Genomic DNA, 17,491 nt, shown 5'->3' with positions numbered 1-17,491 from the left:
ATCCTCTTTGTTGTTACTTTTCACATCACAGTCGTCATCAATGTGACGGTCAAAATCTTCATCGACATAATTATCCTTATCTTCATCATCATCATGATCTCCATCGTCACTTTCATGATCTTCATCGAGATCATCAGTTTTATCATCATCGTCATTGTGATCGTCTTGATCATCATCATCGTCATTGTGATCGTCTTGATCATCATCATCGTCGTTTTCCTCATCCTCATCATCTTCCTTTTATCTGATGGTTTGTTTCCGGTAGCTGGCTCCATGGAGTTCGAGAAGATGATTGACAGGATGGCGTGTGTATTGCCATGACTTTTCATTAGGTACACTTACGTGTGTGTGTGTGTGTGTGTGTGCGTGCGTGCGTGTGCGCGCGCGCGTGCGTGTGTGTACATGCACGCGGATGCGTATGTAAATTCGTGAAAAGCAAAGCTGATTGGTTCGAAAGATAATAAATAAGAACAAATAATCAAATGTGAGCCGATCACGTGACCGCACCCGCTTTTGTCTTTGAACGTTTTTAATTGTCTGACGATTACAATCTTAATTGATCAGTCTGAACACTTATCAGACGAAATATGCTAATTAGTAATTTACCATATTCATAGATTAAATACTCCCCAAAGTATCATTACACCGTCAAATATCAACAAAAATAACGATTATTATGGTCCTGCCGTGGAGCAGTTTGGTTCTCAGAAGAATTGTAAAATGTTTTGAAATGTTTTTTTTCGTTTTTTAAAAACTTTAATTGCGTGAGCATGTTTACTTTTTGGGAGTTTACGTGCAAACACATAGTTGTCCACAAGAGGTCAGAATTTGTCAAATATTTCTCTTTGGACGGCTGATGCAGATATTACAAACATAACCCGCTTTGATTTTTTTTCACAATAAAAACAAATTGATAACATTGCTGGTTCATATTTAAATTTACCCCCTTCCCAACCCCCTCAAAAAACAACTTATTTATCATAACATAATAATAATAATATTTTAATTAATTCTTGAAATAATTTATTCCTCACAAATCGTTAAGTCAAAGCAAATGTTTTTCAAATATCGAAAATATGAACTATGTGCTTCTTTTATACTGTCTCCGGAAACATTTTGACGCGTTGCAAAAGGTATGCTTTTACTTTGAAGGCAAATCCCATACTATTTCCGCCGTGTTTCCATATCGATGCGATGTAGTTGGTTTACATCGTCGCCTCCACAAAAAAAAAAAAAACGAGACACTCTTCTTTTGCTCACTCGCCGGCCCCCACGCGAGGGACTCGGACATGGCTGCGTGAAGATTTGTCGTCTCCTCCGGTCGAAGCGTCAAGTGAGTCGCGCTCGTTCTTGTCGAGATGTTCACTGAAATGTGTTGAAATGAGCATCACTGCGAGACATTACTCGTGCAGCTAACTGCAGGCTAGCTGTGTCATCCTGGGAATACGTTTCACAATAAAACCTAGGCGCAGTGTCGTTCTCGTCGTAATTATCCTCAATAATCTGGCAGGAGCATGCTACAAAAGGCGCCTTGGGTGAGTTTTATTGTACGGGTTGTAACGTCGGAGTAATTTAAAAACATGTGACTCGTTAATTTGGGATTGCGAGTCGACTCGGATGGATGCTGCGCCTGTTTGCACTCGCGTGAGGGTTTGGAATATTTGAGGGAAATAGCCGACCCCGAAGCCCATTTCACTATGGCCGAATTCATTCATACACGACTAGCAGTGAACACGGTATTGCAAATGTACTGAAATATCAGGTTTTATGCAATTCTTGAGGGGCAACGGTTGAAACATGATATATTGTCAACGCTGTTCGTCGACGACCTAGATGAACTTTTTAAATAGTGCAAATTAACGACCAACAATGCTCTCATTGGAATGAAATATGAGCCAAACCACTGGTGTGCTCTTAATATCAGTACGTTTTTTTTTTATATTGGAATTTTACTTCGACGTGTCCGTCCCTTTCCGTTTTTGCGTCTCATTCTGATGTGTTTTGAAAAATGAAGCACTGCGGTGTTTGTAGTCACTCAAGCAGCATCCGCAGCTTGGTCCTCCCCCACCGATCCTCATCATCTTTTTGTTGTTGTCTTTATTTTCCTCGACAACAAATGTGCTGGTGATGCAAACCGGCGGTGATGCCGAGGTGTAGATGCCCTTGACAGAGGTGCGGGAGGAGGAGTGGAACAACCGTGTGATCCAGGGAGAGTAGAGGGCAAGCAAGGCTAAGGCGGATTCTCCACAAGAAGCGGGCCAATCTGAGCAGGGATGTCCAAACGTTTTCCTATGAGGGCAGCATGCACAAAAAAATAATAAAATCAAGGATGCTGCGGCCAGTTTGGCATTCTTCCGCTTGAATTTACCAGAGACGCTCAAACCAATCCATCAAGTGATCATACGGTGCTGCCTTGAGATGTAAGAGCCCTAATGTGCGAGTTTTTCGAGGTACAAGATGTCGTTGAGACATGAAAATGTGAGATTTCAGCGCTGTCTGGTGATACCAAACTCAACTCAACTCACATCACAACAAGTAGCAGTTAGTCAGAAAAATGGTGAACAGTTGTGCAAAAAGAGCTTTTAAGCTGTTTTTGTCACTCCTAGGTGAAGTTTACGGTCAAACTAGACATAAAACAAAGAGAATTTCACGTTGGGCATTTAAAACAATCAAAGAAATGTGCCTTGCATATGCTCCTGGTAGCTGCTAACACATAAGACCATTGACGGGCTAGCATGGATAGTCATGGTGGTAGAACCCTTCAAGTGATGCGATGAACACACACGGTGGCGTAACATGTATAAATATCTGCCATATATTCCTTATCATCTGTCAAAAACAGCTAAATTGCAGCTTGTTGAGTCAATGACTCACTTACGGGGTCTGGATACCATCACACTCTGTGGTCAAGCGGACACTCCAGAAGGAGCAGCACAATGAATTGATGGATGAAATCATTTTGATAATTTTTAATTATGTTATGGCTCTGTTTTTATGAAGTACGTTATTAAAGAGTGCTAGTTTTCCTTAATAATATATATTTTAAAAAAGCTCATTGCAAAAATTGTTCTTTTGGAGGGTCTGTTCACACATGAAATTTTGTTCACAAAACAGCCTTTTGTTCGAGATGATAAAGCAAGTACTTTTTTTCATGGTTTTGGGGTGGCCTGCATGTCACTCACAAACCCCCCCGCCAACCCACACACATTTTTATGACACCCCCACTTTCAACGCTCACAGCCTTTTTTGAGCCGTGGCATACGAATAGATAAGTCGGGGTGCAGATAAGCAGATGTCCTCTCACTTCTTGTGCACGCGCAGGCCAATTTTTAAATGAACATATCACAGACCGTCACATAACTTAATTTCATCAGAGCTGCCAAACATGTGATCACGATTAAAATTCAATTAATTGTGCATCCCTACGTTGCTGCCATCTTTTGCCATCTTGCCGTTAAGGAATTATCTTGAAGCGAGTATTAGTTTGTACTAGTGTTGTTCAATGCCACATTTTTTTTTAAACTGATATCAGGACGACTATTCTATTGATTAATTGCCGTGATCGACTGCTGCTTTTGATACTCAAGAAAGGAACAGAAAACGTGTCAACGCAACTGAATGAGACCGTTACCATAGCAGCAACACCAACAATCTTGTTGACAAGAGTGACCAAGAGGGAGGCAAGGCGTCATTGTGAGATGCCATCCTATTGGTGGGCATTAAGGGTGCTATATTGCAGGGTCCATGCAAATAAATCACACTGCACAGACTTTTCATTTTGATATCATCGGGTTTGTTGTTCCCAACATAATATGTCGAGCCAGATCTGAAAAATCATTCCCTAAAGAAATCGAGCCATGAACAGTGCTCAAATCTTGCAGTCTGATCCAGGCATTAGCCAGTTGTGCTTTCAAGCTAACGATATTCCACACTATTGAATGATAACGTTCCTTCTGTATTTTTGAAAGCTGAAGACGCCATGGCCCCGTGAGGCGCCCAGTCGCAGCGTTATCAGCCGGACCGGACGCGCCGGTCATCATGGAGGCCGACTTGTCCGAGTTGTCTGCGTCCCTTCGCAAGGAGGACGCCGGTTCCAGCGAGGCGGAGGATCCAGGTACGACCCATCAAAGTCTCAAGCCCCAAGAGGAAGCCTCACTGTCTGCTTCGGTCATGGCAGAGGAGAGCACCGAGTTCATCCAGCTCGGCCGCGCCGACTCATCCCTGCCGAGCGACTTCCTCCCCAAGGCGGGCAAGTCGGCGTTGAACCGGCCTGCAGAGAACTCCTCCTCATTGTTGTCCGCCACCGGACGGCGCAATAAAACGCTTGCCCGCCGGACCTCGCCGCCCGGCTTTCTGGTGCGACTGGGCGTGCCCAGTAAGAAGTACCTGGCGTTGATCCTGCAGGACTCTCGCTGCTTCCTGTTCTGCATGTGCTACCTGACCTTCATCCAGTCACTGATGGTGTCTGGTTACCTAAGCAGCGTGATCACGACCATCGAGAAGCGCTACAGTCTTCGCAGCTCCGAGTCGGGCCTGCTCGTCAGCTGCTTCGACATCGGCAGCCTCCTGGTGGTGGTGTTCATTAGCTACTTCGGGGGCAGGGGGCAGCGCCCTCGCTGGCTGGCCGTGGGCGGTGTCTTCATCGCGTTGGGCGCCGCCCTTTTCTCGCTGCCACACTTCATCTCGCCTGCCTACCAGATCCAGGAGGTCAACTCGTCATCGGGCAACGAGGGTCTGTGCCTGAGCGCAAATGCCAGCCGCAGGGACCGCGTGGATATGGCGTCCTGTCCGCGGGACCAGGAGGGCAACGAGCACAACCTGTACGTAGCGCTGTTCATCGTGGCGCAGATCTTGGTGGGCATGGGCTCCACGCCCATCTACACGCTGGGGCCCACATACCTGGATGACAACGTCAAGAAGGAGAACGCCTCGCTCTACCTGGGTAAGCTTTCTGCTTCCTGTCAGAGAAGGGAGCCCAGCGTGTTAGCCGTACTATGAAACCTCACTATTGATTGGTTATCTATCTATCTATCTATCTATCTATCTATCTATCTATCTATCTATCTATCTATCTATCTATCTATCTATCTATCTATCTATCTATCTATCTATCTATCTATCTATCTATCTATCTATCTATCTATCTAGCTAGCTATCTAGCTTGCTATCTATCTGTCTATCTGAATATCCAGGTATCTATTTAGCTATCTGGCTAGCTAGCTATCTACTGTTGGAGTGAATTGAGGAGCTCGGGCTAGACAACGGTCGTGCTTTGTCGGTTCCATAACTCACATCGTTAACCTTCAAATCCCCTAGTCCAAGCCCACCCCTCATCCTCCTCCTTCTAACCCGCTTTGGCTTTGGCATGTCTGGCCTGGCATTGTCGCTCCAGTGGCCTCAAACAAGCTGAAGCTTAATCAGAGCAACAAATTAGAGTGAGATTGTGTGTGTATGCGCGTATGGTTGGAACTGGACGCCATGTGTAAAGGGAGACGTGTGTGCATTCCTGAACACGAAATGACAAAGAGAAATGGCACGGTGTGTTTTGTGTGGACTACTAGCAATGTGCTGTGGGAATCGGAAACAATGCACGAAGAATTTGTCTCCGATAGTTAGTCAACTGAGTCCTTACATAATACCACTACTACTACTACTACTACTACTACTACTAAAAATAGATTTGTGATTGTCCGGCAACCAGTTCAGGGTGTACTCCGCCTACTGCTCGAAAACATACTCAACAGTAGAAGTAACAAAACAACAGGGTTGAAATCATTTCAATAATTAAAAGTTGTTGGCCTGTCTAACTAAAAGTGTTTTCAGGCATTTTTTAAGAGTCCAGGCTCTGGGTAGCCAAAGTCACGGTACACCTCCACCTTTTCTTTTTGTTGTTGAGCAGATGGACCGGACTCACATCTGGCCTTTTCTAAATAAACCAACTATTGCCATTCAGTCATAGTGACAAGAGCACACTGAAACCAGTTGTACGATATCAAATGTGAAATTTTCCGGAATTTTTTTTTTCTTCAAATTTGACAAGGTGAAGTATGACTTCTAGTTTGTCAAGGTTTGTAGGAATGAGGCAAATTGAATGAATGTGACCCTGGCGATTAAACTAACAATAGACATCTTCTTCTTGCAGTCAGTCAACTGAGAAAGTCTAGCTCAGATGGACAATGTCAACACTCCATTGTTAGGATGCGGGAATGTTGTTCGATCAATGTTGAATTCAGGGACTAATCTTTAGGAATTGACCCACAACTACAGTCACGTTTTTATGAAGATTCTTCACGGGGGTTAATTTTGTTGTTTTTTGCACAGATGTCTTTCTTCTGTCTTCTGATTGTCTAAAAGTGTGTTTCAGTTTGAGATGAGGTTACCACAATTGGTAAATTTGCATTAAATGTAATTATTCCTGCCACTATCCTACTGTTAGCCCCTTTGTCACTTGTCAGTGTGGGTTTCGATTCGGTACCAGATTAAAATGAGGGTTTGAAATCGACCTGAAAATGTGTTTTTGGAGGTAGTAAAAATGTGCCTCTCATGTAACTTAGCATCAACTCGAGTCGATGTTAGCATTTTCAGTAAAACTCTTTTCAGTGTGAAAGGGGCTATTGGTGTTTTTCTGATTGACTAAAAATGGTCTCACAGTTTTTGGCTTTGTCCTGTTTCACTGTTCGTGTGAAAGATAACTCAGAATGAGGAGTTCAAGTCAATGAGAAAATGTAGTTCCGGCGCTAGTTTTGGAGAAGAGATGGCAGCTGCAAAAAGCCGGAACACACGTCAGGGTTGTTTGTTGACTGAACATCAACTGGAGTCGACTTAAAAGTTTTGATTACAAACATTCTACAGGGACAAGGTATTCCTCCCGTGCTACTTCGTCTCCACAGCTGATGATGATGATGTTGTCAATGTTCGGAGTCAGCAGGATATCCGCCGAGAAAGCCGCTCAGGTCATTCATCTCCGCACTCACACATGCTTTTAGGATGCCCATCGATGCAGGACTTGGAAAAGCAACTAGGGAATTTCCTGGCTGTGGTCCCGCTTAAACAAGTCCTTCAGCTATTGAGAGGATTTGTCCTGCAATTCCTCAGTTAAATGATGTGCCCAGTTCAATTATGGTCATGTGTTGTTTGTGAGAATTTTTTATTGTGTGTGTGTGTGTGTGTGTGTGCGTGTGCGCGTGTGTGTGAGTTAAATAAGTTGTGGCTTGTGTTTTAAGTACAGTGGAACTGTATTCTCCGGCCGTTCCTGATGGTGGCGCCGCGCTGGAAAGCGTTAAGGAGACGAGCGCTGTGTCAGCGCATTGCCGTGACAACGCACAGCATTCCATTGTGTCTGGGCCCCTTCGTGTCCGTCCGCCGTCTGACTGTCTGTGGACCCTCGGCCAGCGGTCGCTCTTACAGCAGAAAAAAAATAAAATACTCGCAGCTTTCCCTTCCACAATGATGTTCAATTCAGCCCTTCAGTTTCGGCGTTGGTTGGTTGTGAGCAATGGTACATTTTTATACCCTCCTGCATGCAAATGATCTGATCAATATGCATACTAAAGAGAGACACAGTCAAATGACCACACAAAGGAAAAAGAAAACCATAAAGGAGAATAAAGAATAAAAGGAGGAAGAATAAAAGAATGGAAGAAAAAAAGGGGGTAGGGAAGTGGCAGTTAAAATCCAGTTATCAGTGGGGGGAATGCAGGGCAAGAGGCAATTTCCATACTAGGTGTGGTTTAACTAAATCCAAAAGTATAAAAATAAGAGATTTAAAAATTCCTACCGGGCTCTAATTTCAGCTGGGCAGATATTCCACAGTCCTGGCACCTGATTAAAGAATGCTCTTGAGCCTGCTGACTTCCGCTGAGCTCTCAGAGTCACCAAAAGACCAGCAGGTTGCAAGGCTCCGTCTCAGGATGGAACATACAGTATGACTAAGTCAGCAAGATCGGAAGGTGCTAAGCCATGTAACATTTATTAAGTAAGCTGACTGTCAAGTGCCAGGTTTTTCCACCATCATCGGCACGCACGGTTGCATCTGCTTCAACCCTCCTGCCGTGGTTGTTGGTCAGGGTGTCGCTTTATCCTGTCACGTTGCATAACTCAGCCCGGGTTTTCCCTCTCCTCCAGCGGGAAGAGGGATTATCTGACCCCTTCGGACAGCACTCACTCCCGTCTGCAGCGTGTGTACGTACGCGCGCACAAGCCATCCTCCTCGCCTGATGTAATGAGACGCTTGCTCATACGGTGTGTCACAGTGATGAGTAAGAGAACCGATGCCGCCATTCCGAGAATATCTCGATGATTGCGTCATTGATCACTTTATTCGTTTCACCTACACTACCAGGCAAAAGTCATGCAGTCACAGTGGTAATGGTGGTGGTAAATAATTGTCGTTGGTTTTGATGTAGTAGTCGGAGAAAAAGACTTCATTGATCCCACAGTGGGAAACTTTTCTGGTTATAGCACCCAGAGATTAATAAAATTCCTGAGGAAGGCCGTGCTCAGTATGTGACCCTTCTTGTACTGAGCTTTTGTATTTTCTGTTTAGTCTAGTTTATTGTTTAGGTGCACACCCAGGAACCTAAATCAGTCCACTGTATTGGTTCATGTCCGAGCCTTGGATCACAAACTCTTTCAGGGTTCCCACGGGTCCTTCAAGTTCATAAAAATTATGTTCTTAATCTTCAGGGAAAGCTTGTAAAATCAATTTAAAAATTCTTAAAAATTCATTTTTATTCGAAAAGAAATAGAAATTTTATACAGTATTTTCTCAATTGAAATTTTTCTTAGTGTACTTTATTTGAGAATGAATTCCATTTTTTTTTTCAAATTTCACATCCAGTATGTCAAATAAAGGATTAGCTGATTGTCCCTAAAAATGAAGATGTGCACTTCCTTTGGCAGCATTGATTTGAACACTAGCTCAGTGATATGTGGCTTTCTGTTCAGCCCGCGTATTGCTGAGCGGGCATTAAATCCACCGTGAATCCCCTGCTGAATGGAGAAAAGTCCTTAAAAATGGCCAAATTAGCCCTCAAAAGTCCTTGAAAGGTCCATAAATAAAAAGCAAGTGGAAACCCTGTGTTTGGTCTATGCGATGTTTAGGAAAAAGGTGGTTCTGATTATACCTGTCCACCCTGTTGTCGATGACCCTCAGCTTGTTCTTATCAGATACACAGCTGACTAAGGTCACATCGTCAGAATGAGGGAAGTGGGTGATTGGGAGCCCAGGGGCCAGGAGTAGCAGCAGTGGTAGTAGTAGTGGCCCCTGAGATTAACTCTGTGCACCTGCTTTGTGTTCTTTGATAACACTGGAAGGTAAAAGGTTAACTTTCCCACTCGAGCAGGACTTGCTCAGTCACACCACCAGAACCGATGTTGCCTTTCGAGGCCAACCGATCTGAGGAATGTACGCTGTTAATTCCCACTAATTGGCAAAAGCTCATTCTTTTCATGTGACTACACATGCACACAGAGGTCCTGTTATGCGCCCCGTGAGGTTGCTTGAGGAGTTACGTAAGCTTAGAGACGTTAAGAGGTGAATTGACATCCACGTCGTCCTTTCATAATGTCTGATTTGATTTCTCTTTCAAGATGACAGGTGTTATTTCATGTCAGAGCTTGTGCTCCTGCTGTTTTGGTTAGCAACAGAGTTGAAAGGGGCTCAACTGTTACCATCTTACGCACACACACACACCCATATAAAATTTCAGCCGCTGCGCTGATGCTCTTCATCTTTCTCTCTCTTTCCATCTAGCCATCATGTACGTGATGGGCGCTTTGGGTCCGGCAGCGGGCTATTTGCTGGGTGGCGTCCTCATTGGTTTCTACGTGGATCCCAAGACGGTGGTTAACATCGACCAAAGCGATCCCCGCTTCATTGGAAACTGGTGACGACAGACAAACACACACATGAACATTGAGCCAGTATTTCTTCAAGAAAAGATCACTAAAACTATGTCAGAGGACATATACAATATGAGTGGACCCTTGTTCCGGACCTACCGTCAATAGATGAATATCCAGGTTCTTTTTCTTGGCTCAAATTGAAGCAGAGGTGGTACCATCCTACGACAATGACGGCGCGCAACTCTAAATTCCGACTTGAGGGATGTAACGAAAATGGCACGTCATCGTAATGTCATGATATTAAAAGCACCATATCTGTTAAATAAGCCTAAAAAAAGCATTTTGTAAGTAGAGGCGCGTTTTCCATGTAAATTCCCTAATTCGTTCAAAGCCCCCCCAAAATTCAGACATAAATGTTTCCTAAAGCATAAAAATGCATCAAAATATGTAACAAATGTTCCAATCAGTTTATCGCACAATAAATGAGAGTTAGTAAGTAGAGTTACCACTGTATTTTCCATTTGTACCGTACCAGCACCCTCTGATGGTTAATTTGAATTAGCCACGTCTTGGCCACCCAAAAATATTGCTTTGACCTGGGTGTGCAGGTGGAGCGGCTTCCTGCTGTGTGCGGTGGCCATGTTGCTGGTCATCTTCCCCATGTTCACCTTCCCCAAGAAGCTGCCGCCGCGACACAAGAAGAAGAAGAGGAGGAAAAAGTTGACCTTGGATGAGATGTCTAGCGACGACGATGTCCTCAAGGAGAAGAGCAACAACAACAAAGCCGTCACATCCTCCATGGGCTTCGGAAAGGACATCAAAGGTATGTACAAGGGCAGGTTATAACCACAAAAAGTGTATTTACTCAACTGCAGATGGTGGGACCTGTTTATTTGTATTTTGGAATCATATCATCCATCCATCCATTTTCCGAACCGCTTGATCCTCACTAGGGTCGCGGGGGGTGCTGGAGCCTATCCCAGCCATCTCCGGGCAGTAGGCGGGGGACACCCTGAATCAGTTGCCAGCCAATCGCAGGGCACACAGAGACGAACAACCATCCACGCCCACACTCACACCTAGGGACAATTTAGAGCGTCCAATCAGCCTGACATGCATGTTTTTGGAATGTGGGAGGAAACCGGAGCACCCGGAGAAAACCCACGCAGGCCCGGGGAGAACATGCAAACTCCACACAGGGAGGCCGGAGCTGGAATTGAACCCGGTACCTCTGCACTGTGAAGCCGACGTGCTAACCACTCGACTACCGGGCCGCCGGAATCATATCAAAGGATAGTAAATTGAATTGCAATTCATTTAAAAGAACTAAAGTCGTTGATGGAGGGTGCAGTATGGTCATTTTAATATCACCATGATCATGACATCTCTATTTAGTTGACTTCTATATATGCATATGTATATCATGTATTTATTTATAAATTTGTCAATCGTTTTTTTTTTTTTTTTTTGCCACAGACCTTCCCAAGGCAGCCATGAGGATCCTGAGTAACGTGACCTTCCTATTCGTCAGCTTGTCCTACACGGCCGAGAGCGCCATCGTCACTGCCTTCATCACATTTATCCCCAAGTTTATCGAGTCGCAGTTTGGGATCCCTGCATCCAGTGCCAGCATCTACACAGGTGAAACACTGGCGAATTTTATCTTTCATCAAGACAGAGCACCACCAACATTTGATGTCTGTATGTTCTGGCACGTTACATGCGTCCAGGCTTGATCATCGTGCCGAGCGCGGGCGTGGGCATCGTGCTGGGCGGATACATCATCAAGAAGCTGAAGCTAGGCGCCCGCGAATCGGCCAAATTAGCCATGATCTGCAGCGGCGTGTCGCTGCTCTGTTTCTCCACGCTCTTCATTGTGGGCTGCGAGAGCATCAACCTGGGTGGCATCAACATACCCTACACCACCGGGTAGGTCCAGAAAAAGGAACGCCGCCTTGCCGTAGAGTCAGCGGCAGTTCTCGCCGGCCCATCTGTGACTGGTGGCCGACATGTTGGTGTCACGGCAGACTCGCGGATAGTGAGCCAGGGCGCACGGCGGCCGTGGAACAAATCCAGGGGAGGGTTGTTATATAGGAACTTTGGCAGGACGCCCGCTTCCACATATTTCTCTCTCTCGCTCTCTCTCTCTCTCTCTCTCTGTATGAGCTGAGTTCAGTATATGGTGTGTGCTTGGTTGGAGAATCAGTCATTTCTTTAATTAGGTCGTTAGCTTCTAGGTTAGCTAGCTAGCTTGTAATTTGGTCGTTGGTTGGTCATATGGTTAGCCATTGTTGATAAGTTTGTTCATTTGTTTTGTTTATTAGTTGGTTGGTTGGCTTTTTAGTTAGTTGAGCAATTTGGTTGGCAATGTAGTTAGGTGGTTTGCGACATGGGGTTGTAGTTGAGGTAAGCCATTTTAAACTAAAAAGAACAAACTTTTCCAGAGTTGGAAGCGGAAGTTTCAAATCCAACCGGAAGTCGTTCGCTTGCCGTCAACAAAATTGGGGAATGGCACTTTTCTTAATCTCAGTTTTTGTAAAATACATTTCACAAAAAAATATATAATTTTCTTCTTCATGATGTCTTTGTTGACTGGCACGACTTATACGCTGGAATGACTTTTTGTCATGAAAACAGAATAGTTGGTTACATGGTTGGTTAATCAGTCAGTTACCTATTTAGTTTGGGAATTAGTTGGTAAGGCCCTCAATGCCGGCAACTTTTTATTTGTTGCCCAAATATTTTTTTTCCATGTGTACAAAGCAAATGATAACTGAAAATCGTTTTATAATGTCAACTTTGTTGTCGTCGTCGTTTCAGGCCCACGCTGACGATGACACAGAGGAACCTGACAGGCGGCTGCAACGTCAACTGCGGCTGCAGAATCCACGAGTACGCGCCTGTCTGCGGCTCAGATGGCATCACTTACTTTAACCCCTGCCTGGCAGGGTGCAGCAGTGTCTCCAACGACAGCAGCGGCGTAAGACACTGATCTTAATATTGTACCAATCCTCCTCCAGTCCGCACATTAGTTGCCTTGACGCCATGAAAAAAAGCCAACCACATCAAAACAGTCTTCGTCTTGTTGTGGATGTTGTTTGCCCAGATCCGCAACTACTCTGAGTGCGCGTGCGTACAGAGCCGCCAGGTCATCACACCATCATCAGGAGGACCGGGCAGCAATCAGTTGCAGCTGGTCATCGTCAAGACGTACCTAAACGAGAACGGATACGCCGTGTCGGGGAAGTGCGATCGCACCTGCGGGACCCTCATCCCCTTCCTCATCTTCCTCTTCATTGTCACGCTCATCACCGCCTGCGCTCAGCCCTCTGCCATCATTGTCACGCTGAGGTATCGCAAAAACTGCTATGTTTTTAATTGAAAAAAACAATTCTTTTTTTCTTTTTTGAAAAAAAAATTAAAGAATGTCAATGGGTCAAGTTTTGTTTTGCCCAGTCAAGCAATGCACGAGCAAAATAACTTGACTCATCATTAACTACCTATTATATGTGCTCCTCCACTACAAAATACATATCCAATCATTTATATTAATATATTTTCTTTTATGATCAAGTATGCTACACAAGCAGATGTGAGCAGCTAGCATGCTAACGGGTGTGTTTGTGCAGGTCAGTGGCTGAGCAGGAGCGACCGTTTGCGTTGGGAATGCAGTTTGTTCTCCTCAGGACGCTTGGTGAGTACAAACAAATCTCAGGAGAATTCAGAATATTTTGCAGGAACCGGTGATGCGTTTGTAATAAGAAAAATAACACTTTATAACGTCCTTCCCCAAAAAATAAATAAATAAATAGATAGATAATGCCGTAATGACACAATCGAATCGAATTGGAAAGAATTCAATTGAGCGACTGCTCCTTCTGGTGTTTGTGTCTCTACCACCGGAGGGCAGTATAATGCAGACGTGGATAGAGGTATATAAGATGTCTCAGCTGCTCTGTCAACCGCAGTGAAATTTGTCATTCCTCGCAGAGGATAAAGAATATGCCTGTGAACATTGTCATATTGCCTGTCTACATATGTGATTCACAGCTTGTTTTTTTGAATGTAACTTACTAAAAGCAGTCTCACACAACAATTTTTGCCTTGCTTGTTAGCATTAAGCTAAGCTTTGTCCGGCAAAGCTCTGTGGTTGTTTTCAATTCGCAACGTTTGTTTTATGCTTCGTTTAAGTGGAATTAAACAGCTTTTTGAAGCTTTGTTCAGATTTTCAAATAATGATTTTCCGAATGAAGTCTCCTTTGTTTAGCTCTTTCCGTCTTTTTGATCGTTTGACCCGGTGGCGTCGTGTCTGTTTTTGGTCCCGCAGCGTACATACCAACACCCATCTACTTTGGCGCCGTCATCGACACCACGTGCATGCTGTGGCAGCAGGACTGCGGCGTGCACGGCTCGTGCTGGGAGTACGACGTCACCTCCCTGCGCTTCGTCTACTTCGGGCTGGCCGCCAGCCTCAAGTTCCTGGGCTTCCTCTTCATCTTCCTCACATGGTACTCCATCAAGTACAAGGAGGAGCGCGTGGAGCGTTGGCTCAAGCGCCACCTGTCGCCCGCCGACACGGTGGGCAGCCTGGTGTGCCACCCGGGGGGCCGCAAGGGTCACGCCCGCACCCGCTCTTGCCCCGTCAACATCCCGCGTAGCGAGCACACCGCGCCACCTCCCACCTGCGTGCCGCCGCGCGCCGGCCCCCTCAACCGCGGCGTCAGTACGCAAAGTTGCCCGGGGAACGAGTTGAAAGCCGTAACGCCGCCGCCCGCCCCCGCCGCGCCGGCGCGCTCCTTAGAGCAGGTGGCGGTGCGTGTTTGACCGCCAGCCGATCAGATGCCCAGTCAGCAATTTGCGGAGCTAACACGAAAGTCTTGGCCAGCTGACTTTCTATACAATCGTGGTGCTGAAAAAAACAACAGCTACCCCCATTTGCACCCCCCCCCCCCCACCCACCACCACCGCCCCAAACTGAACTCAGCCCACCTTCACAATTGCAACACAAATCCGCACACATGGACATGTTACTCATCATGACATGGTGCTACACAATACTACCACATTTTTGGCACCCCGCCACTGTGTTAAGATACCGAAGGGATAAAGAAATGGACACAGTTTGCCTCACTTGGTACCAAAGTCACCGCAACTTGGTTCCCTGGATCCAATTTGTTTGAAAACCACAGTTAATAGTTAGGAGGGGTATCAAAGGAGGTGTTCCACTTTTTGCACCCTACCTCAATGAGATTACATTTCTTTTGCATTTCAGTGGTCAATATTACACAAAGAGAGGTACAATTGTAGCTTTACCACTTTTTGGTACCGTTTCTGGGTGTTATGGTACCTCAAAGAAGGAGCTACAGAGTTTGGGGCATTTTGGTACCCTTCAAAAATGCTACAAAATGTAATTCCCAAGTAGCCAGCCCACTTTTTGCCACCCTTTCCGCGGTGTTAGGCTACCCAAAAGATGGCGCTAGACAAGCTTTTACCCGCTTTTGCGAAGGGTACCAAAGTAACCATATAGCTTTTTAACACCCTATTACAGTGTTAAGGTACCGAAACAGGAAAGCGACAGGTAGATGCACTTTATTTCACTCTGGATTTCAATTTGTTTGAATTTCCATGGTCAAAAGTTGTGTGGGATACCAAAAGAGCTCTGCCACTTTTCATTCACCTTTCTTCGTCTTCGGGTATCCAATGGTCGGAGCTTGACAGTTTGCTTTAGGATTCAATTTTCTTGCTTTATGATCGTTAAAAGTGCAAAAAGATGCAACTTCCGACAGTGTTATCATACATAAAACAAGCGAAACCTTTTTTTTTTTCATTTTGGGACCCTTTACCATTTTGACAATGAACGTTTATTAACCGTACTGTATCATTTTTTTGGCACCTCTCACAGTATTAGGATACCCAAAAGATGAAGCTAGACACACCTGAGTTCACTTCTGCCGTGAAAGGAACCAAAGTAACCATATCACTTTTTGGCACCGTATTGCGGCATTTCGGGTACCTCGGGGACAATGCTTGATAAGGTTTGCTTCACTTTCAAATTGTATTTATTGAATTTCCATAACCAAAAAAATGCTGTGAAGGGAGGGTACCAAAGTTGCTGTATCAATTTCTCCTACACAAGTTTTGACAATGGAAATGAAATAACTGTACCACTTTTTTAGCACACTCTCACATTGTTACGGTACTTAAAAGGCGGAGCTTGATCGTTTGGTTCCCTTCACAACTTATTGAAATGAAATAAGGGTGCCACTTTTTGGCACCGTTTCACAGTGTTTCTTGGCTTCGATACCCTTCACATTTTTTTTCTCAAAGGAAATGAAGTAACCAGGCCACTTTTTGGCACCCCGCCACAGCAGAACGATTCTACAAGGTTGACACATTTTTAAACGGTGGCAATGCTCATCAGCCAATCACATAGCAGATGATGTTGTCAGCTACTGAGTTTCACCGAGAATTTGACAAAAGTGTGACGTTCGGATTGAGTGTTAGCTACTTGGCGCCACAAACTTAATCGAGCCAAGCAATTCCGAAAGCCGCCGAGATAACAGGAAGTGATTTTATTTTAAGTCAGACGGTGCGTGCCAGATGCCAATTTACTATGTTGGCATATTTTACCACCTGCAGCAAATATGGAAAGAGCGTATGCGATTTACTAAGTGCGCGATATAGAAGTCACATATGCGACTTGCTTGGTTAATCAAGTGTTGTAACTCGCACATGCGACATTCATGCGTTCATGCCGTCTTTTAAGCCTGTATCTCACTGGGCAGCGCTTGTAAACTTTTGCCGTACAGATACAATGTGAATTTGTTTTTTTAATCACTTCCTGGTCTTTGATCAACTTATGATCCTCGGGGACACAAATGTACATGCGTACATGCGCGGGTGCAATGCATTGTGGGAGAAGCTACAGCTATTGGACTCTCTGCCTTTTTTTTTTTTTTTTTTTGAGGAACACGAAGTGATTTTCAGCCTGTCACCCAGCCAATCCAAACGACGCATTTGATTGGCTTCCAAAAGCAATGTGTGCACATGACCAGCAACCTGTGGCTTTACGAGACCACACCTCCTCTGCTGATTGCTTGTCAAGTCTTAAGTGACACCTGCTGGTGACTTGTGGAACTACATATGACAACATGAAGGATTTCATCATTGAACTCATTCTCACCATAATGACCCTACTTGAGTCATGTGATCGTCATGTGACCACCGGGTTGGAGTTGGAAAAAAAAAGAAACATTTCTGTATTTTTGTTTGTTTTATGAGGTCATCTCACTGGGACGCCGCTTTGGCGTCTTTCCGTTAAAAATGTGAACAAAAGAAAAACAAATAGTAATAATAAAAAGTCTTACCAGGTTTTTGAGCAGTTCTTTTTGTTGCCACTAGAGAACGCAGTCTTGTTGGACATCCATCCATTCATTTTTTAATCTGTTTATCCTCAACAGAGTCAAGGCCGTGCTGGAGCCTATACCAGCTGCCTTCGGGCCGTGTGTTTTTAATATGTATTTTTGTGTACGTGTCTGATTGAATGTACGTGTGTGATTGTATGCATATTTTGTGTTTGTTTTGTATGCCTATGGTTGTGTGCGCGCATGCCTGTGTTCATGTTTGACGTGTCCGCAGTGTGCCC

The 17,491-nt window shown here is 44.8% G+C and overlaps 1 protein-coding gene across 2 annotated transcripts; it reads left to right on the top strand.

Annotated features, from left to right (window-relative positions):
• Positions 1-1,191: 1,191 nt before the first annotated feature.
• On the top strand, positions 1,192-17,217 carry LOC147194643 (solute carrier organic anion transporter family member 5A1-like). 2 transcript variants are annotated; one of them, XM_086128378.1, is made up of 11 exons: positions 1,192-1,333; positions 3,969-4,114; positions 4,178-4,942; positions 9,755-9,887; positions 10,455-10,669; positions 11,323-11,487; positions 11,577-11,775; positions 12,667-12,826; positions 12,953-13,197; positions 13,476-13,540; positions 14,174-17,217. In XM_086128378.1, the coding sequence occupies exons 2-11, from the start codon at positions 4,039-4,041 to the stop codon at positions 14,668-14,670; spliced, it is 2,520 nt and encodes an 839-aa protein (XP_085984504.1). In that variant the 5' UTR covers positions 1,192-1,333; positions 3,969-4,038; the 3' UTR covers positions 14,671-17,217. The 2 variants fall into 2 exon arrangements, with proteins under 2 accessions (XP_085984504.1, XP_085984503.1); XM_086128377.1 differs by having other exon boundaries at positions 3,969-4,942.
• The last annotated feature ends 274 nt before the right edge of the window (positions 17,218-17,491 follow it).

The sequence above is a fragment of the Hippocampus guttulatus genome, chromosome 14, assembly GCF_054856545.1.
Source record: "Hippocampus guttulatus isolate MCC_2025c chromosome 14, RoL_Hgut_1.0, whole genome shotgun sequence".
Lineage (NCBI taxonomy): Eukaryota > Metazoa > Chordata > Actinopteri > Syngnathiformes > Syngnathidae > Hippocampus > Hippocampus guttulatus.
Note: the sequence above shows the minus strand (reverse complement) of the source record. Positions and strands in the feature narration are given on the sequence as shown.

Coding starts and splice junctions, on each gene's coding strand:
- LOC147194643 (XM_086128377.1), top strand. CDS start 4,039: ATGGAGGCCGACTTGTCCGAGTTGTCTGCGTCCCTTCGCAAGGAGGAC. Junction 4,943..9,754: donor GAACGCCTCGCTCTACCTGG/GTAAGCTTTCTG, acceptor CTTTCCATCTAG/CCATCATGTACGTGATGGGC. Junction 12,827..12,952: donor TCTCCAACGACAGCAGCGGC/GTAAGACACTGA, acceptor TTGTTTGCCCAG/ATCCGCAACTACTCTGAGTG.